This window comes from Astatotilapia calliptera, chromosome 3, assembly GCF_964374335.1.
Source record: "Astatotilapia calliptera chromosome 3, fAstCal68.1, whole genome shotgun sequence".
Taxonomy (NCBI): Eukaryota; Metazoa; Chordata; class Actinopteri; order Cichliformes; family Cichlidae; genus Astatotilapia; species Astatotilapia calliptera.
Genome location: NC_137424.1, coordinates 49,338,969 through 49,359,866, shown reverse-complemented (window position 1 = coordinate 49,359,866; position 20,898 = coordinate 49,338,969). Strand labels below are relative to the sequence as shown.

Genomic DNA, 20,898 nt, shown 5'->3' with positions numbered 1-20,898 from the left:
TTCTCTGTGACACTGAGATCCGCGCTAACCAGGTCCTTTAACGCATCTCATTTTTCCTCCAGGGACCACTCCAACGTCAGGCGAATGCACACTGCCGTCAAACTCAACGAGGTCATCGTCAACAGATCCCACGACGCCCGGATCGTCCTGCTCAACATGCCTGGACCTCCCAGGAACACCGAAGGAGATGAGAACTGTATCCTTAACCCCGAGTCTGCACCAAATTAAATGTTAGGCGCTTGTTTTTGCAGTCACTGAGTGTACTTTGTTACAGCAGACACCTTTATGATGGCTTAAACAGGGTTTAAAAAATTAATTACAAAATCACTAAAGCCTTAAAGACGAAAGGAAATTTAGTTCAATTTTGCTTACTAACATGATTATTAAAACGTATAAGCTTTTCATTTATTTAAAAGAATTCATTTATATTATCAAAGTAACATAGTATGAGAAGTTCGTTAATTCAGTGAGCAGACATGGAGTTCCTGGAGGTCCTGACAGAAGGATTGGAGCGTGTGCTGTTGGTGAGAGGCGGAGGAAGTGAAGTCATCACCATCTACTCCTGATTAGACAAACACAGGAAGCCAGCATCAAGCAAGCAGCCAGTCGTGCAGGAGAGAGCAGAGTGAAGACGATGGGATCTGGGAACCTGAAAAAGAGCGATTGTCGATTGTCACACTTCCCTGTCGTGGCGCTGGTTTCCATCCCACATGCTGTCCAAGCTACAAAAATGCCAACACAATTCCAACAAGGAGCAGTGTGTGTGTGTGTGTGTGTGTGTGTGTGTGTGTGTGTGTGTGTGTGTGTGTGTGTGTGTGTGTGTGTGTGTGTGTGTGTGTGTGTGTGTGTGTGTGTGTGTGTGTGTGTGTGTGTGTTTATGTTTGACTCACCCACCCGAGGGTCCTCTGACTCGATGAGGAAGGGAGCACTGTGGTGTTAGGAGCGATTGCGTTTGGAGGGGCGGACCACAGAGGCTAACGGTGAGAGGCTGCGGAGCGGCTGACCCGCTGATGAGACTCAGGGTTGCTTTTTGTACAGAATGTAATTTGGAAGCAGACAGCAGTTTTCTGTCAGAATCAAGTATGGTTTTCTTTTTGTTGCTTCTCACAAACACATCTGTTTACTCTTACCAGCGTATCGGTACTCTTTATTTTCATATCCAGGAGTATTTGCACACAACTGACGAGAATCTGCTTTATTAAGACGCACTGACAAGGATTTATTTTTTGATTTTCGCTGCTACTACTTAGAATTTAGTCACAACAGCCTTTAACATAAAAATGTTGGGTGTTTAAAATTCAGACATCTTACCTCAAAAATGAATTTATTCATATCAGATGAATATTTTAATAAATACAGCATATTAAGACAGAATTTCAGGCTATATATATAAAATTTAAATGGATAAGTAGAAATTCTGATAAGGTCTATTTTATTGGCATTCAGCAGGACTATGTTGTGTAAAAAATTGATAACACCTGAGTTTTATTTACATTTTTAAAAATCAAATAAAAATTCAAAGGTACTTTTTGTAAATTCCTGTATTTTAAAAAATAGTTTGAAACATCAAAAATGAACTAAAGTGACAGCCACGCAGGCCTTGTGTTGCAGGGTCAGTGTAACCTTTATTAATTATTACTATTATTATTATTATTTCTTTTTACTGTGGCGCCAGGCCAAAGGCAATGCACGTTGAGGAAGAGGGGGTGGGACTAAAAATCAAAGCGGCACCTACCTGCAAACATCCCACTGGTGAAGTGCTGCCCCCTGGTGGTAAGTTTTAGCTCATTTTTGCAGAGGGTAATTACAAGAATTCCCCCTTCAGAACTTCCATAATTAGAAGAAAACCTGTCAGAGCTCAGTTTAAAATCACAAGGTTTATTCCGGAAACCCATCAAACCTTGCTGATACAGCAGTGTCCACTTCTTCTTTTTTTTTCTTTTCTTTTTTAATTGCTTAAAGAGGATTTCGGTCTTTTGCACCACATTCAAGGTTCAAGGGTTCAACACATTCACAGCTGTGGATGTGACACCAAAATGAAACCAGTGCAAAGGAAATGGTCAGAGGTTTTCTCTCTGCTCTCTCGTTTTCTCTCAGGCCCACGCTGGACTGCACCTGAATAGTTAGTAAGTTATTCGACGTTAGCGTAGAGTTCAGTTTAGAGATGGGGGGGGCTGGGGACAGTTTTTGGTTGTTGCCATAACGACCTTGTAAAGGGAAACAGTATTGTGGAGACACTGGACCATCATGGAGAGGACCACCACACTTCATGTGTATACATTTTTGTGTGTGTGTGTGTGTGTGTGTGTGTGTGTGTGTGTGTGTGTGTGTGTGTGTGTGTGTGTGAGAGAGAGAGAGAGAATGTGGGCTCACAAGCTACAATGAGGAGCTCTGAACTGCAGGTGTTTGATTCCACTCTAACGCTTTCTTTTTTCTTTTTTACAGTGTTACCGTGCAGGGTTGTTCTCTGTTCATTGTTATTTCCTAAACATTGTTTTGTTTTGTTTTTTTCTTGCTTGTACATAAAAATGAAAAATCCCAAGTTTTATCTTTTTTTAATTACATTAATATAAAAAGGAATAAAAAAAACTTTGCTTGGAAAAAAAAATGGGAATAAATAAAACAGTTTTGAAAAAAAAAATGCACAAACTGTGATCTGTGTTTTATTGTATATATTTGATGATTGATAGTGTAGGTGGTTGGATTATTTTGCCTGTTTATAGACAGACACATCAAATCTTTTTTATGTTTTGACTTTTTAACCGTAGACATTTCAGTGGACTTTAACAAGAACAGCTGAGCAGATGATTTTAAATTGATTAAACTGAAATGAAGATCTGTTTGTCCAAAGAAATAATTATTTGGACATAAGCTGCTTTTTGCTCATTTTCAGTCACATCCTTGTACTGGACCATTTTCAGTGGAATGTTTATCACTCCACAAAACACTCACCTATGAATGATTCAAGCCAAAAAAGGCACCTAACTAAAGGGATGAACTAGTGTATCTACTGACTACCTGTCAAAAAACGCATCACTGGTTTTCATTTTTTCAGCCAAATCAGTTAATAATACCAAATTTAACAGTTTGACATGTTTTTTTTTAAACTATACAACTTGTACAAAACTACAACTGGGCGTGAATGATATATTTAAATAGGCTGAGTGTAGTGCAACCAGCATGAACCAGTGCAAACTGGATAGTGCAATGTGCATATGACCTGAATGACATAACAGTGGGTTAGTGTTCAACAGAGTGACAGCCCGGAGCAAGAAAGTCTGTGGCGGCTGGTTTTAGTAAAGAGCTCTGTAGCACCTGGCTAAGGGCAGCAGCTTGAACAGTTTGTGTCCGGGATGTGAGTGGTCTGCAGAGATCTGGACATACCCTGCAGTGTACCCCAAAAAGAATCTGAGGAAACTGGACAAGTGAATAAAAATGCCCTAAAACACTCCAACAAAGACCTGACAGATGCATCTGAACCTTCAGCTGATGCATGTACTGTTAACTGAAGATTCATTAAGTTGTCAAGAGGCCATTATTAGGAAAGGAAATGGGGAAAAGGCTGAGCTATTCCAAATTACACCAGAACTAACTTAAATTCAGTGACAACAGGATTTATGGAGTGATGAATCCAAATGTAAAATTTGTGGTTCAAATTGTCAAAATGTACAGAAGAACTCAGGAGAGAGGCCCATTGGTCTACAGCACAGGTGTTGAACTCCAGGCCTCAAGGGCCGGTCTCCTGCAGGTTTTAAATGTGTCTTTGATCCAATCCAAGAAACCTTGTCTAGGAGTTCAGGCTGTACTGAAGAATAAAGACAAATATTGACTTTCAAGCTCATTAAAATGATACAAACACTGTTTTTGCCTTATAAACTACTTTTCCGTGACCCAATTTCGTTTTTTAAACGAATAAAAAAACATAGCTCCTTTTTAGAACTTCCTTTTAATTGCTTTTCTGTTATCAATGCTATAAATTTCTACGTCTTATTTTGAAAGCCAAGCTTCCAACTTGTGCTTGCTGAGGTCACGTGATTCTGCACGTACAATCCGGAAGCCGGTGCCATGTTGTGATATTTGAGGAAATCCCTTCTGGGTGAAGTTCCCTGGCAAAAGTGGGATTAAAAACAAACAAACAAACACAGTTAAACAGGTTTCGGGGTGAGCATGGAGGTAAGAGTGGCTGGTGTTAACAAAATAAACTGCTGCGCACGCACACAAGATGACAAAATATAGCACGCGCAGTCTGGCTGTCAGACATCATTGGCGGCCTGCTGTACGCGCTGACCTCACTGATCATTGTTCCTCTGTTCACGGACTTCACGTTAACTTCTGCTAACATGTTCAGCCTCGTTTTAACCCAGCTGTCTGTCCGAGCAGGCGGACCTGAGGCAGTCTCAGTGTTAGTGAACTTTAATCGGTTTAAACAACAAAAAATATGCCGCTCGTTTATCCAGGAAGGAGCCACAGGATAGAGCAGTTAAATCAGCTGAAGGAGACTGTTAAACGCCAACAAACAGTCTAACATCCCCATCCAGTAAGAACCAGCCTAATGTGGGGTGTTAGTCCATGTCAGACAGGAAACTTTATGTTAAAGGACTTAATCTAGATAACATACGAGTGCTAACCGGGTTAATTGATGCCGAACAGCAGTAGCAGCCAGCTTCCCTTTAAACCTTTCAAAATAAAGGAGACATTACTGCAGCATAATATTAATTCTCTACAATCTAGACATGTTATATCAGGTGTATTAAACATAAGGGCCGGGAACCATAATCAGCCCGACAAAGACTCCAGTCCAGGCCACTGGAATGCTGTGGAGAATTTGAAGGAGGGAATAGATTTGAAACTTTCAGTGATATTCTCACAAGTTTTCTAGCTTTTCCTATTGATATTCATGCTACACCAAATAATTACCCAAGAGATAAACAATTAAATGACATAAAAGTTTTTTTTTCAATATCTACTGTAGAAATATTCTGTTTTAGGAAAAAAGAAGTCATTAAAAATACTATACTGTTTGGGCAATTAGCTACCAGAAGTTGTTCTGTTATTGTGCACATTTATCACATAGAAAAACTATAACATATTCTTGCACTTGCACTTGTTTTTCTTATATTTAGATATGCCAGGGATTAAATGTGAAGTTAAACATCTTGCTGTTCTGGCCCACTTAAGATCAGAATTGGCTTTATGTGGCCCATGATGTCAAATTAGTTTGACATCCTTGTCTTAGATACCATAAGCAAAAAAAGCATACTTTAAAATGAAGGTAAACGTGATGCACGGAGCACTGTATAGTTAGTAGTACTGTAGTACTGTGTAAACGTTTTCAGCCATGCTTCATTTCTTTATAGTTGACCTTTCAAAATAAGATGTAGTTACTGTTTGCCATAGAAATGTTTTTATATATAGGGTTTTCGATTTGTAAGGGAGGTAAATCAAAAACCTGGAACAAGCCAGTCGAATTCCAGTGCCTGTACTGCATTAGGAAGTCAGGAGTGGTAGAGAAGTATGTGAGGGCGGTGCAGAATGTGTTTGAGGACAGTGAGACATTATTAAGGTGCAAGTCTCTTGATACTCGCAAGGGTGATGGACAGGCTGACAGATGAGGTCAGGCAGGAGGTGGTAGTCTGTCCCAGACAACGTGATCTATGGTGAGAGTAGGGAGCAGGTGGAGGAGCAGGCGGCTGTATGATCTGTTGAGAAGGTGAACGCAAATCCGTAGGTGCGAGGCAGAATACATGTGTGGGAAAAGTCATTTGCAAAGACTAGAGGTAGTGAAGGGGTGAAGTGCAGGCGTTTTTGTTACCTGGGGGCAAACTTACAAAGCAACAAAGAGAGGTAAAGAAGAGTGCAAGCAGGGTGGAGACAAGTGTGACAGGTGATTTGTAACAGAAGAGGTTGAGCAGTTTGGAAATGTTGAGGGTGATTGATATATTGGATAAAAGATGTTGCCAGGGAGGAGGAAAAAGAGGAAGACCACAGAGACGATCCATGGATGTTGTAAAAGAGGACATGAAGCTCCAGTAATGATTTTATTCGTCCACGATTATTTTGAAATCCGCTTCGCCCTACATCCGGCTTTGCACCAGTGTAGCTTGACCGCTGCCTGTTTATCTAACCCACGATCTGTTTCTCGGGATCCATTGAGGATCCTGGCCCGAGCCAAAGCGAAGCTTAAAAATCGGGGACTCTGTGTGTTTCCCTTGGCTGTCAGACACCTTGACACGACCGCGGTCGGTTTGCCGTTTAAACGGTCACTGAGACGTCGGAGGAGTAACAGGCAGGTAGACAGACAAACGAGCACCGGGCTGTCTGGCGGAGGGGGGCTGAAATGTGAGCGCCTCTGCAGGCTTGCGTCAAAGCCAGCTAACGCTAAACCGCGATAGGACAAAGTCAGCGAGAAAGACGGTTAAACGGCCACGTTACCTCGTCAGAGAGCCGGCCAGCTCACGGGCCGGGCTATTTTTGGCACGCGCACACACACATGCTCAGTTTAGCTGGCTGCCAGCCACGGCTGTCACTGTCGGCGGGTTTTTAAAGGAGAACCCGGGCTAACGGCGGAGCTGGTCGGTAACCAGCCTATCCGTCAATCGCACGCTGACAAGGGGCGGAAAAATCAGGGGAAAGGAGATCCGGTTAATAGCCTGACGTCGTATCGCAGCGAAGAAGGGGGGCCTCACAGCTCACACATGAGGCCCAGCTGAAAGGATGGATCTGAATTTTTACTCGGATTTAACGGACGGTACCGGGCAGCACGACGGGGATCCGGAGTTCCTGGATCCGCAGTCTTTCAATGGGTTCGACTCCGACAACAAGGTGACTGAACAGCCGCTCCGTGCATGCTTATTCGAGTACTGGACCCTTGAGTAATGGAGTATTTCCGTTTTAGAGAGAGTTATAGTTTCAGCTTAGGTTAGAAACCTTTAACCTATCTGTGCGACTAAAAATCATCCTTAAAACAAATCGATAAAGACGCATGTTGGACTTAAGGAGCCAACATGTGAGTGTATGCTCCTCTCCTGTGTTGAAATAAGGCTGTTTGAAACCATATCTTCTGTTTAACCCTCTGATCTCCAGTGATGGTTTATTTGTTTTTTGTGCCTACCTGTTTCAGCTTCAGTCAATTACTTTTGACCTTGTGTACAAAGGTAATTGCCCTCTTTGTCAAATCATGAATTAACAGTGATTAATCACATTTTTTTTAGAAGGCAGAGTTCAGTTTCAGTAACCACACCCAGCCCTGATTACTGCCAGGCCTGATGAATGAAGACACCACTTCAGTAGAAGCTGTCTGACATAGTAAAGGAGGCTAAAAGATCCCAGAAAGCAACACATGCCACGATCTAAAGAAGCAAATGAGAAACAAAGTCATTGACATCTATCAATCTGGAAAACTGTTACCCTGCCATTTCTAAAGCTTTGGGACTGTCTGAACCACGGTGAGAGCCATTATCCACAAACGAAGAAACCTTGGATCAGTGGTGAACCTGTCCAGGAGTGTCCGACCTACCAAAACTACTCGAAGAGCACGTAAGCAACTCACTTGCCTCTATTAAGGCCAGAGTCAGTGATTCAACAGTAAGAAAGAGACTGGATGAAAATAGCATCCATGGGAGGAGAGGTCAAGGAGCAAACCACCACTCACCAAGAAGAACACAAAATCTCGTCTTACATTTACCAAATAACATCTTGGTGATCCCCAAGAATTTATGCAAATATTCTGTGGACTGATGAGATAGAAGCTGAATTTGGAAGGTTTAGGTCCCATTACATCTACAAAAAACTAACACAGCATTAAAAAGAACATCACACATGGTGGTGATAGTGTGATGGTCTCCGGTTGCTTTACCTCTTCAGGACTTGGACGACTAACCATAAAGGAGAACGTCCGACCATCAGTTCATGTCCGGAAGCTCAAGAGCGCTCAGTTTGTGCAGCAGGACAACGATCAAAAACACACCAGCAAGGCCAAAAACCAGAATGAAGGTTTTGAAGTGGTCTGTTCAAAGTCCGGACTTGAACCAGATTGAGACATTTTGGCCTGACCTTAGACAGACTGTTCATGCTCAAAAACTCACCAATGCGACTGAATCAAAACAATTCTGGTAAGAAGAGGGGGCCAAAACTCCTCCAGTGACGTGAAAGACTTGTTGCAGTTGTTGCTGCTAGGAGTGGCACAAACAGTTATTAGGTTTAGGGGGCAGTTACTTCCCCACAGGGCAGATGGGTTTGAATAACTTCTTTCTCTTAATAAATGAAGTCGTCATTTAAAAACCGCATTTTGGATTTGCCTCTGGCACCACAGGAAGTCCTGTTTTTACCTGCACAAACATATTTACTCTTACTAAAGTCAATTGCAGATTTTTCAATATATTCAAACTAGCTCTTCTTTACTAACCAGGTGTAAAGAGGCAGCCTCCTCTGTGACTCTCAGTTTAAGCTAGATTTGCTGGTAAATGTGTGTTTTATGGTGTGCCCCTGTTGGCGGTGCGTTTAGGTAGCTCTTTGTGTTGCTGTGATGATGGTGTCGCCCCTCCTCCCTTACTGTTACACTCTCTTCCCCTGTGTTTCAGTTCCCTGGAGGCAGCGACAACTACCTGACGATTCCTGGTTCCGGCCACCCCTTCCTCTCCTCTTCAGAGGTAAGCCTTTATACTTGAGACACGAGCATCGGTCTGTTTCTGCAGAGGTCCCACCTCTCAGCAGATCCTGCCAGAGTTAAAGGCATTAGAAGTCTCTAAGAGTGCTAAAGAGGACAAAAATAAGGAATGCATAGATAAAATTTTGTGTCACTTCTTCATATATTTTATAGATACACAGGCTTTTTCCTGGCTCAGATAGGGCATCTGTGGACATATGCATATTTGGTCCATATGTAGTTGAGGCAAACAGTCTTTGTTGCTTTAGTTAAGTGAAATTTGGCCTCTGTTCTGTTATTTTTGGCCATTTTATTGACAGAACTGGGTTTAAGCTGATTTAAATTAAACTCTGTCCCCCTAAAAAATACTGTCTAAAAATGTATCTGCTGAAGACTTGATTTTTCTTTAGTAGAAACCAATTTTTTTTAAAAATATGGTATTAAACTGCCAGTGCATAGTATTTTAAGTGATAGGCTTTAATGACATTATAAAGGCATGTAAAAGAAAAACCGACCACTGTAAAAGTCACTGAAAAGCTCTTTCTTATCTCACCACCTGCTGCACAGTTTACCTTCCTGTTTTTTATTTTGGCGATAGGTCACCTAGAAAGATTGTAAAAGACCAAGTCTTACTTTTGGACTCTGATGATTAACGGTTCAAAAATAATCCTTGTTTATCTTCTACTGCCCTTTGAAACGAGCTGTTTCAGTTCCTCCCACCTTTAAGCCAGCTTCTTTCTGATTGGCTACCTCCTGCAAATGTGAGGTTTGAACGGTAGGTGGGTGGGGCTTGAGCGTAGTAGATGACTATATATTAGGGCCATCCCCTTTTTTTGATGTCATAAAGATCCAGGAGTATAAATATTTAGTCCTATTTGGATACTTGCACATATTCAAAGGTCATTTGGTAGCTGCATTTAATGTGAGCATCCAGCATTTGTAAGACTGTTTATCAACAGAAGCTGCACTGTACAGTAGGGAAGCAGAGCTGCTGTTCCACATGGTAAAAGGTCTTTTGGAAACCCTTGTCATTGATTTTGCATCAGTTTAATCAAATGTTTTGGGTATTTTTGCTAATTATATATGTATATATTTAAGTTTGAAAAATGTGTGGAGACCTGAAGAGATTTAATATCCAATAATTCAAGAAAATTTTCAAACGTTCTCAAAGACTGCACACTTTGCCATCAGTTAGAATTTTTCCACAGGGCACACTGTAAAATCTCTTATCCAGATGTTTCAAAGAGACTGTTAAGAAAACATCTGGAGAACATTGATAAGCGACTGTAAGTGACCCTGTGAGTTTTTCAGACGTTTATAGTCTGTTTATTTTTGAGAAAACGGGCACTTAGCTTTGAGAGTTATTTGTAGCGCAAGCTGGGGCTGGACAAGTTTACAGGGAGGGTTTGATCCAGCACGGAGCTAAAGTCCTCTTTGCACTTGATGGTCTGGCTCAACTTCACACCAGTTGGTTTTTTGTCTTTGAAGATAGATCCCTTTTTTTGTAAAAAAAATAAACAACTCACTATTATTGGCTTTCCCAAAAAGCTGAGCCGGTACTAAAAGGTGAGGTTTGACATGTGCGTTGCAGGAGTGGTCTTAAAAAAAGCTCAGAAGAGCCTCAATGGAAAGCTGTAGGAGAGTGCCATAATGCAAAGATGCCAAAGAGCCGTTCAGCAGCCAAACCAGGTGCAAAATCAAGCGGCATCAGAGAAACTGTAACAGGGCATAAATAATCAGAAATAACTCTACCCTTTACTGCCATTCATCAGATATATTATTGGGACAAAGATTGAGTGTAGAGAAATGTCCATTTAACTTTAGAGAGTCATCATTGTTCCAGCAGACAGGCTGCCTGAGAAAGTTTTATACTACCCAAAATAAAAAGGAGGAGGAACTAAAGTTAATACTGAGAAAAATGACACAAGAAGCTGTCGAACACTCTATTTAAAAACGATTAAAATAAGATATTTCTGCTGATGAATACACTGAGCTGGGTTATAGTGCTGCTGCTTTAAATAATAGATGGCTTATGTTGAAATCTGCTGTGCTGTAGGGGAACAGGCTGTGTTGTGTTGTGTGCATGTTTGAGTTGTTCATTTTGAGATGGTATATTTTTATAGAGCAGGAAGAAAGGCATCCTTTCCATATCCTTCTCTGTTCTCTGGTTTTCACGATGATTACAATGATTAATACAGCACCTCTGTGACAGTAAGCTTAAGGTGACAGTGATGCTCTCTGTGAGGAGGTTTTGATACCGTAAGCAAGTAAATTTAACTTGAGCCTTTACGACAGAGCACAAATGAAGCTCAACTTGATAGCAGTTTACAATCTTGCCACGTTAAGTAGCAGCAGTTTTCTAGCATTTACTTAAACCATCAATCTTCTGCTGCACAGAAACCCAGACCTCCCTCTCCTGCCCATCTCCTCCAGCTCTGGGGCTCAGTGCTTAGACACCAGGCCAGCTGAGACATGTAATCTCTCCAGAATGTTACGGGGCATTTTGAGGTGCCTTTGGAGGAAGTTTGTTTCCCCCCCCTGCATCTCAGGAACTTCATTCATGTCCCAGAGCTCGTGGTCACAGGTGAGGGTGGGAGCATAGATGGACTGGTGAATCGCCTGTGCACCGCTCCATTCTCCTGCTCATGAAGAAGACCCTGAAACTTTCTCCACTTGGATCAACAACTTGTCCCAGACTCAGAGTGGACACTGCACCCTTTCTGGTTCCACTTTCCTGGAGACAGGCTGGATTAATTTAAACCACGTTCATGTCATTTCAACCTGCTGTCCACCTGAGCCTGTGGGATGTGAACTGTTTATAAAAAGGCTTTAAGTGTCACACCCCACCGCCTCAAATCCAGGCACCTTTTTGATAATTCTGTCCTGTAGAAAACAGGCTTTTTATCGAGAATGAGTCATGAGACACTATTTAAAAAGCTGCAAAACTGACTCATCTAGCGTGTGAGTCAAACGATGGGGGCTTTCAGTGATGCAGCTGCAGACACATGATGAATATGGACGTTTAGTTTGAGGCCAGTCAGAGTTTAAGTTGACATCTTTTCGCTGCTGCTCTCCCGTCAGGATAGACGGGAACCTAAAAGCTGAAGCAGGCTGCACTTTGTGGAACAGTCATTATGTAAATGTGCAAGCAGCTGCTTAGCTGACTATGGCATCATCAGGTAAAACATCTCAACAAGCACCTGGTTTTAGCCGGTTTTAAATCTGCTTTAACAGTTTCTATGCTAAAGCTGTGAGTTTTTTTGTTTATTAAAGGGAAAAACCCTGATTGAACTGAGCTTTACTCCTTCTGATAGGTTAACTGAACAAAGATCAGCTGCCTCTGTTGGTTTTCCACTCCAGCTATTAGCAAGTTCTTGTCAAGGAGCTTCCTGTTCCCAGGCCTGAACAATCCATCATCGTCAGAACTTGTAAATGGAAAACACAGTATGAAATCAGTGTCAGAGAAAACTTTGGTAGGGGTGGGGGCTCGGGGAGGCTTAGAAGTGATAAAAGTTTGGAGTTGGTTTAGTGTGATCTTCACAACATATGAGAGTTTATTCACCAAGTGTCGGAGTGATGTTAGATCCTAACTACTACTTCTTCTTCCTCTCCTCTGTCTTCCCCGTGCTCACCAGACGTTCCACACTCCCAGCCTTGGCGATGAGGAATTCGAGATCCCTCCCATCTCTCTGGACCCGGACTCTGCCCTCTCCGTGTCAGATGTCGTGTCCCATTTCGGGGAGCTGTCAGAAACTGGACCCTCGGACAGCGTGGTGGTACCTGGGAACGCCGTCGTTGAAGGTGACGACCCCTCGTTCGCGTCCACTTTTGTTAGTGCGGCCTCTCAGGGACTGGAGCACCTGACTCTTGGAGTCATGACCCAGTCAGGAGGGAATACTTTGTTAGGGTCGTCACTGGGAATGGTAAGGAATACGTGACATTTTAACCTTTACCCACCTTCAGTCTCCTCTTTAAGTAACGCCCCTTTTCTCCTCCTCCCTATCCCAGGATCTCGGTCATCCCATTGGCTCTCAGTTCAGCAGCTCGTCCCCGGTAACCATCGACGTCCCTCTAGGTGACATGGGCCAGGGTTTACTGGGGTCCAATCAGCTCACCACTATAGACCAATCAGAGCTCAGTGCTCAACTGGGGCTCGGCTTGGGCGGCGGGAACATACTTCAGCGGCCGCAGTCGCCCGAAAACCCGCTGTCGGCCACAGCCTCGCCCACCAGCTCGCTCCAGGATGATGACATGGACGACTTCAGAAGGGTGAGTCTTAAATATAACCAGCGTCTGGCACTCATCTGTTTGAAAATGCATCTCATTTATTTACTCCAACGTGTCCTTTTGCCTCCTCATCTTCCATCAGAGCGTCCTAGTCGAATCTCCGGTCTCTCTGGCCGTCTCCCCTGGAGTCATCTCCCTCGATCCCTCCCCGTCTGAATCCCCGCTGTCTGCGCCGACCTCCAGCGTCTCCTCTGCTACGGGAAGGAAAGGAGGAGCAGGAGGGGGGAAGAAGGGGAAGAAGAAGAAGGATCCCAACGAGCCCCAGAAACCTGTGTCGGCCTATGCTCTGTTCTTCAGGGACACACAGGCAGCTATTAAGGGACAAAACCCCAACGCGACTTTCGGAGAGGTCTCCAAGATCGTGGCGTCCATGTGGGACAGTCTGGGGGAGGAGCAGAAACAAGTAAGAGGGTTTCTTTGGTTCCTTCAAGGTTTTTAAGATTGTAAATGTGCTTGTGTAGTCATTTAATATTTATCATTTTTAGGTTTACAAGAGGAAAAACGAAGCAGCAAAGAAGGATTACTTGAAAGCGCTGGCAGAGTACAGAGCCAGTCTCATTTCTCAGGTGAGTCAAATCTTGATAGTTTGAAGCAGACAAACCACAGGTATGCTAGCATGATGTCCTGATCACACAGGGTTTAACTCTTTAATTGTTCCCTCATAAAGACGACATTTGACGACTGTTTTCTACACCTCAGTGTATATCAGTGAGGGGTTAGGGATGACAGGAGGAATTTACTATTGCTTACTCAGTATCAGCACCCATGACTTTAATGTGGCACCACAGATGAATAAAGTTTGCAGAGACTGGACTAGATGAGTCCTGATGCAGCTGCATTCATAAACTGTGCAGGTGCTGTGCACAGGCATGCATTTCTACTAATAATTGACAAGAAGCAGACCTCTCAGTGTTCTGCACATACACCTAAAATATTTTAGATAAGAAAAATCTCAAAGGCACCAACACCAGACCAGTTCAGACTAATACTGTAACTTTCAGCTGTATCCATGTGGATGAGTTGTAACATCTTTCACTCATTATGCAGTTGTTATGAGGACATGTGGTTCAATAACTCATATCTGGATTTTATTAAAAGGAAATGGTTACACGTGATGCAATACGATGAGAAACTTAAACCATGAAGAGTTTCTGTATATAAGAAGATGTGCTCTGTGCTCAGGTGTGGTGGCAGTGGGGAGTGACTGCGGTGATTCAATGATCAGTCTGCATAGCTCTGACCTTCAGTCCAACTTTTCTACAGATATTATGTACCATGTTCACTGCCCCAGAAAGGAAGTGAAGAGCCAGCTGCTGCCATGTTACTGCAGTGTGTGTCTGCCTGAACATGAAAGGTGGCTGATATATTGCACCTGGCTCGTGTTCTTTGTCGTTGCAGCCTTTTTTCCTTTTTCCAAGTGTTATTGGTAAAACGGCGTTGCTGGCTCTTTATGTTAAGATTATCTATAATAAAGACTATTTTATTTACTAAAAACCACCTCTCTGTTTTCCTTTCATTCTGTTCTGGACTCATTTGTTACTGGTCCCCTCACTCGCATGCCTAGACCCCTTCGGGGGGAACGTAACAATGTGGGGGCTCGTCCGGGATCTGAATGGAAGGAACAGCAATTGAGTTTTAGTGAGTTGTTTGCCGGTGGCTTGTTTAGTTGTATTATATCTGCTGCGCTCTCTCTCCAGTTAGCAAAGGGGAGTGTCTAGCTGAGCGTAAGCTCCTCCTTCAGGCACTCATTTTTTATTTTGCCTTTTTTAATTTCGGAGTAATCCTGGGTGGGGATTAGTTCCCTGTCGAGGGTAGGCTTGTCGGTGCTTTGTGCACTTAATGCTTAGCCTTTAAAGTTGCCTCGAGCCTGGTACACTCCAGAAGCTAAGCAGGCTAAGATTTTAGTAGGCAGGTCTGAGGAGAGGGTCGGTGTTAATTTTATTTATTGGTTAACCCTGTGGCCACACATATTTCCCACCTGTTTTTGATTTGTGTATTGGAGGTGGTTCTTCTTTGTTGTTATTATTAGCCTCAGGTAGTTTTAGTTTTAATGGCTACCTTTGATATTGCCGTGTAGGCCACCTGGGTTGGCTGGCAGACTGTTTACCTAGCCTGATAGTGCGAAGGACACTGTCTCCGCTGAACTCTGGACACACACACACACACACACACACACTTACACTGATAAGCACTCACTCATCCCCCTCCCTTTCCAACGCCTTCAATGCTTGTGCCCTACCGGGGAAAATAGCAGTCAACTGGACCAGCGCAGATGCTGCAGGACCGGATGCGCTGTCTACGCCGGCTCTCTCTTACCCTTTACCCGCCCCTGTTGCTTGTCTCGTGTTTCTATGGTGTATTGATAGTCATGTGCTTTTGTGCTGAGGTGTTTTTTCTGTTATCAAACTGTTCTCCCACTAGGAGCTCAGTCTGAGTGGAGTTTTTTTTCTCCTCCTCTTACCTCATGTAGTGTATTTTCGTTGTTTTTCCTATCAGCCTACCTTTCTGACATGTCTCCCCAATGTGATGTTTGTGTAAAGTTGGTCAGAAGGTTCCTTTGTGAGTGCGCATGCGCCATTAGCGTGCTGCCTGCTGTAACCCCTAATTTCCCTCGGGATGAATAAAGTATTCTGATTCTGATTCTGATTCAAGGAAAATCCTTCGCTTGTCCAGCTGGACGCCTGTAGGAAGAGGGATCTGCATGAGGTGGCATCATTTTATGGCATTTGTGTCTCCACAGCTCTGCGTAAGGCTGAGCTGAAGGCTGCTCTTGTGTCTGGCTTGGTGGAGAAAGGGATGGTGGCCCTGCCAGTGTCTGCCAGTCTACCTGAGCATGGTGTAACGTCTCAGCCTGTTCTGCAGGTGCCAGCTCAAGGTGTAGCTACATCAGTTGCTGCTCTCACCACGAGAGCTGAAGTTGAAGTTCTATGATTTAAATCGTGTAAACCTTGAGCACTGAGTACACACTGATGATTTATCAAAGAGCTTTGTCTCGTCTCATCGAGAAACAGTTTCTATCCTGATGCTTTGGAACTCCAGCTGTAAATCTGGTAGTTCTGATGTTCTGCATCGTAAAGTTTAGGATACATTCTGCTGTCCTGGTGCGGACACACCAGAGCAACACAAATATCCACCTAAACGTTTCTCTTCTTCTTCCTCTCTTCAGGCACCTATTGAGGTCATGGAAACCACACCATCACCCCCACCTTCAGCCCCAGCTCCTGTGGTCACAGCCATGCCTACGCCCATCCCCGCCCCCACCCCGCCCACCCGGCCAACTAGGTCGCAGCACTACAACCCAGAGGAGAACACCATCACCAACATCTGTACCTCCAACATCATCCTGGACCTGCCTCAGGTCACCACCCGGTCCCGCACCGGGGCCATCAAACCGCAGCCTCCACCAGCGAGCACTGCCCTCAACACTGCCCCCGTCACCAAAATCATCATCAAGCAGACACCGCTACCCTCCGGCGGCATGTCAGCTACGGTGACGACCGCCTCCTCGCCCCGCCAGCCTCCGCCGCTGCAGCAGATGCAGAGCACCCCTCCTCCACCCCGGCTGCAGCAAATGGTGCACGCCCAGGCGCCCCCGCCTCTCCAGGCCAAACCGCGTGGTGGAGGAGGGGCAGCGGCAGCCACCACTGCTCCGCCGCCGCTTAAGGTAGTGCCTTCAGCACGCCAGTCAGATTCAAGCGCCTCGATCATTGTGACGTCAACGGGGGAAACCCCCACGACAGTGTCTGCCACCACCTCTGCTCTGGCGGTGGAGGTTGGACACACGGGTGAGGTGACGGGAGGAGAGGAAGTGGCTGAAGGCGAGGAAGGGGTGAGCCGCTGAACTTCGAACACGTCGAACATTTACTGTTAAGTGTTTGGATGAATACACATTCACATAAATTTCGGTGTTTCTTTTTGTCCGCCCTCTCAGATGGAGGTGGAGGTTAATGTTGCTCCTGGCCCGAGTGTGACTCCCACCGCCAACCCGAACATTTGCGTGCGCGCCGGCTGCACAAACCCCGCCGTGGAGAGCAAAGACTGGGACAAAGAGTACTGTAGCAACGAGTGTGTCGCCACACACTGCAGGTGCGTACAGACGGACCTAAACTCGACTCCTGGAGTGTGCGTCAGTACTTTAAATGTTTCCACAGCGTGCTCTGCTTCACTTCCAGAGGTTTGTGAAGTACTTTAGGTGGTCGTAAAGATGCTGTTTAACAAAGAAACATAGAGTCAAAGCATAGTGACTCTGAGATCGGTTGGAAAAGACGGTTAATAATCCACAGGTTCACCTACTGAAACCTTCAGTTTTACTTCCTCTAGATTAGAGTCTTATTGGTGTGTAAGTGATGGCTAAAATTAGCAATATATCAGTATAATATATTTGATATTTATAATGGCTGTGTAACAAACCCACCACAGACCCGACCACGTTTCAACGCTTTTCAGCACTCTTTTATTAGTTTTCTTCTACAGCACTCAGTCACAGCTTTTTAGCTGCACCTACACATACACAACAACAACCACAGGATTCACAGGACTCTAGCTCATTGTCTTTTAAGTCGGCGAGGTGCGATTGTAGGTGCCTCTCAGATGCATCCACCTCCCTCGCAGCCGTGCTGCAGACCACGCCCCACCACAGGCTGGTTAGATGAAAATTCAACAAAGCTAAATAAGAGACGAGAGAAACACTTAGACTGTATCGGATCACCAGATGTCAAAGTTGGTTTAAAAAAACATGAAAATAAAATCTTGATCGTCCGCTCAACTCGTGCATAAAAATTCACCAAAACACAGAAATTTAAACATTTGACCAAGATTCCTGTTTGAAAGACCAACATGGCACTGTATGACATAAAGATGCCCCACCCTCAAATATTTCAGGTACAAAAATGTTCAGTTTTCAGCTCTGAGAACATATTTAGTTTTAAAATCAAAGAACTTCATGGTGCTCTTTGATTAAAGTTACAGTTTAAAAAGCAAGAAAGAAATTAAAAAAAATAATTTTGTCAAAGACTAAAACAATTGCCTGGGTGTTTCCATTGTGTTTCTTTAAATACCCGATGAAGGCTGGTATCAGAGGCAGGGGTGGATCTACAGGGGGCAATGGGGGGGCCCTTTATGTCCTCTCAATAGTTGAAAAACTAATTGCTTGTTCGTCCAAAAGCCTCTTATAGTCTGTTTTGTTTTTTTTAGAAGAGATGATGATACAATGTAACATTTTCTAGTTCTGATCACAGGTATACCAACCATTTATTTATGTATTTATTTATTTAGTGTGTTCTCACAACAAGCTCTTGAAATAAACTTTTGGTTTGCATTGTGTAGTTTTGACAGAAAAGTATAGAGACAAGCTTCCGAACAAATTATTGGAATGTGAACAGTATGGATCTTTGTCTTCAAACCCCTAAAATTGGATTACAAGTGCATCTTACTCAGACCTGCTTGAACCTAATGTTTTCATCATCCTCTCTTCTCCACAGAGACGTTTTCATGGCCTGGTGCGCTATCCGAGGGCAGAACTCCACCACGGTAACATAGGACCGGGACACACCTGAGGGGAGGAGTGATGCTCGGAGACGGAAAAGGATGAGAATACCACATGAAATGCAAACGGACAGAGAAAAGACTGAATAATAGACTCAGGTATTGGCACATAATGGTTTGTTTTATCGTGCTCATGTCATCTTGTGGACACACAAAAAGAAAGAAAGGAAAAAAAAAAAGAAGTCCCTGTGTTGTACCTCCCACAAGAAGCTTCTCTAGCAGAATAAAACAAACTCTTGAGTCATCTGCGAATACCACGATCGCGTGGACGGCGAAGAAACCACAGAGGCTCGGCTCTGCTGCTCCAGACATTTCCTGCTCTCGATCATTGATTGTGAATTTAAAACACAGACTTGATAAAAAGTAACGTTTTATACAGGCTTATGGTGTTTTTAATTGTTTTGAAAAGATGGGGAGAAAAGAAAATCATCACAGACGTATTCAGTTTATTCATTTCAGAAAAATGAATCTTTAAGTGTGTTTGCTATTCCCTTTACTCGTCACGGTGAGGAGCGATCAATGTGAACGAATTGAGAGTTTTGAGTCGTCTGTTCTTGAGTAAAGTGGGGCTGGTTTTTGGTTTTTTTTGTTGTTGTTTTTTTTAAGGAGAAAGGGGGCTGGGTGGGGGAGCAACACGCAGGCAAAAGCACAAATGGTCTTAAAGCTACTTTGGAGTCGTGAAGAGGTTGAAAGGTCTGAAGCCATTCAGAGACCCGGTGATCTGCTGTCTGCTAAATGCTGTTTGTCACCTTTTACAAGCCGCCTGAGGGGAAAAGAAACAAACAAGGTTACTTCCAACTTAAATAAGGTGCTAAGATTCAGGAAAAGTATCTCTGTCTGTCGTTCTCTCTTCCTGCTGGAAGACCCTGTGTCCTGAGAGCTTTTTAAATGTGTGCTGGGTTTTTCTTAATGAGGTAAAAATTTCTGTTTGAGGAAAGAGAAACAAAAATAAGAGAGATGTGTATCGCAGCAAAATAACACACCAGCTCTGACAAACACTACTTACTGTAAAGGGAAATTGGTGTTAAAGCTTTATTTTTTAACCGGGACATTGTTTCAGGTGAAACGGAAGAATGATGGCTGCTTCCAAAAAAACAAACAACGCTTCCCAGTGTGATGAGATCCTGCAGCGCAGATGTACTGGAAATGTTTTTAATCATGAAATAAAAATATTTTATGTTTCAGTACACTCCTGGTGACAGTTTGGCCTCACGTTTTACGGCTGTAGTAACAAGAATACAGACTTTTATTTTCTGTTTATGATTTTTCTTCTCATGTAACAAGGTTAGATTTGCTGCTGAATGTCTGACTTTGTTGTTGTTTTTATATTAATTTAAAGAAAAAGTTTGTGCGCCGTTCAGGAAATATAAGTAAATAAATACACAGACTGTATGACACAAAAAATAACAAAGCTAGATGCTACGGCATCAAGGCCTTGGACTCATTTTTACAACTTTTTAATAGGAAAAAAAAAGAGGAATTTTAATTAAAAAATGTTTGACATTTGTGAAATTGTAATTTTTCCTTTATTCATTTTTTTTTTTTTTTTTTTAAACATTTGTTTTGGTTTTTATTGCCTTTTGAATCAAGTCTCCAGATGCAGACGTTTGGTTTCCTGGTATTTCAAGACATTAATGCAATGAAGCAGGCGCCTTGAGGCAACTGCTGTTGTGATTTGTGTGTACACTAGTGCAGAAAAGAAACTTGACTGTTGGACAACTGTTCCATGTTCTGATTATTTGAGCGATGTCATCATTTTCTGTTTCACAAATATGTGGAAGCCACAGGTTAAAAGGTTAAATGATGTTTATCGTCTCACACAGCGTGCTCTTTGGAAACTTTTTCAGCGCAGCAGTTTGAGAAAATATCATAAGCTGTCTGGATATCACCGGTGAGTGTGTGAGTCAGCGGTGTGAGCAGGGATTCCTTCAATTATGTCACGAACGCGGAGCTCGGATTATGAATGACTGGGAAGCATTACGCTCAATGGATGCCATAGGGCTTTGGAGTTGTCACACCGCAATGCATTGTGGGAGAGTGGCACCATTTTAGCAGGCCACGAATCAAAACAAACACACTGTTGGAAAGAAGACCGCTACGAACCATACTTAAAAGCAGCTCAAAAGAAAAAGGACTTTATAGAGCCAGATTGCGTCCAGATGCAAAGAGACGGTACTTGCAAAAAATAGCCTGCTTTGGAAATGTGGACCCGTATGAAACACGGCAGTGGAGTAGAAACCCTGAAGAACAACCGGTATTGACTGAGCCTGATATATTCTCGTACCTCGTCTGTGGAGTCAGCGCATACACGGCGCACCAGTTTATAAATCTCTGTAGGCGCACATGCAATTCACCAATGGTTGGGTACAAGATTTGGCTATTTTTAGACCACGTTGTGAGTACGCCGTCATTCAAACAAAGGT

General features: G+C 43.4%; 2 protein-coding genes across 12 annotated transcripts in view; both read left to right on the top strand.

Moving 5' to 3' along the window:
- Window positions 1-2,641, top strand: part of slc12a6 (solute carrier family 12 member 6) — a 32,320-nt gene extending 29,679 nt beyond the window's left edge. For all 10 annotated transcript variants that reach the window (XM_026162656.2, XM_026162655.2, XM_026162653.2 and 7 more), the window contains 2 exons: window positions 63-196; window positions 475-2,641. In XM_026162656.2, coding sequence (XP_026018441.2) covers window positions 63-196; window positions 475-566 — 226 coding nt within the window. In that variant the 3' untranslated portion in view covers window positions 567-2,641. The remainder of the gene's footprint in view (window positions 1-62; window positions 197-474) is intronic.
- A 1,391-nt stretch (window positions 2,642-4,032) lies between these two features.
- On the top strand, window positions 4,033-19,987 carry tox4b (TOX high mobility group box family member 4 b). Of its 2 annotated transcripts, none has more exons than XM_026162664.2 (9): window positions 4,033-4,173; window positions 8,580-8,648; window positions 12,280-12,567; window positions 12,653-12,913; window positions 13,014-13,334; window positions 13,417-13,497; window positions 16,098-16,760; window positions 16,863-17,017; window positions 18,412-19,987. In XM_026162664.2, the coding sequence occupies exons 1-9, from the start codon at window positions 4,168-4,170 to the stop codon at window positions 18,467-18,469; spliced, it is 1,902 nt and encodes a 633-aa protein (XP_026018449.1). In that variant the 5' UTR covers window positions 4,033-4,167; the 3' UTR covers window positions 18,470-19,987. The 2 variants fall into 2 exon arrangements, with proteins under 2 accessions (XP_026018449.1, XP_026018447.1); XM_026162662.2 differs by lacking the exon at window positions 4,033-4,173 and adding an exon at window positions 6,142-6,822.
- The last annotated feature ends 911 nt before the right edge of the window (window positions 19,988-20,898 follow it).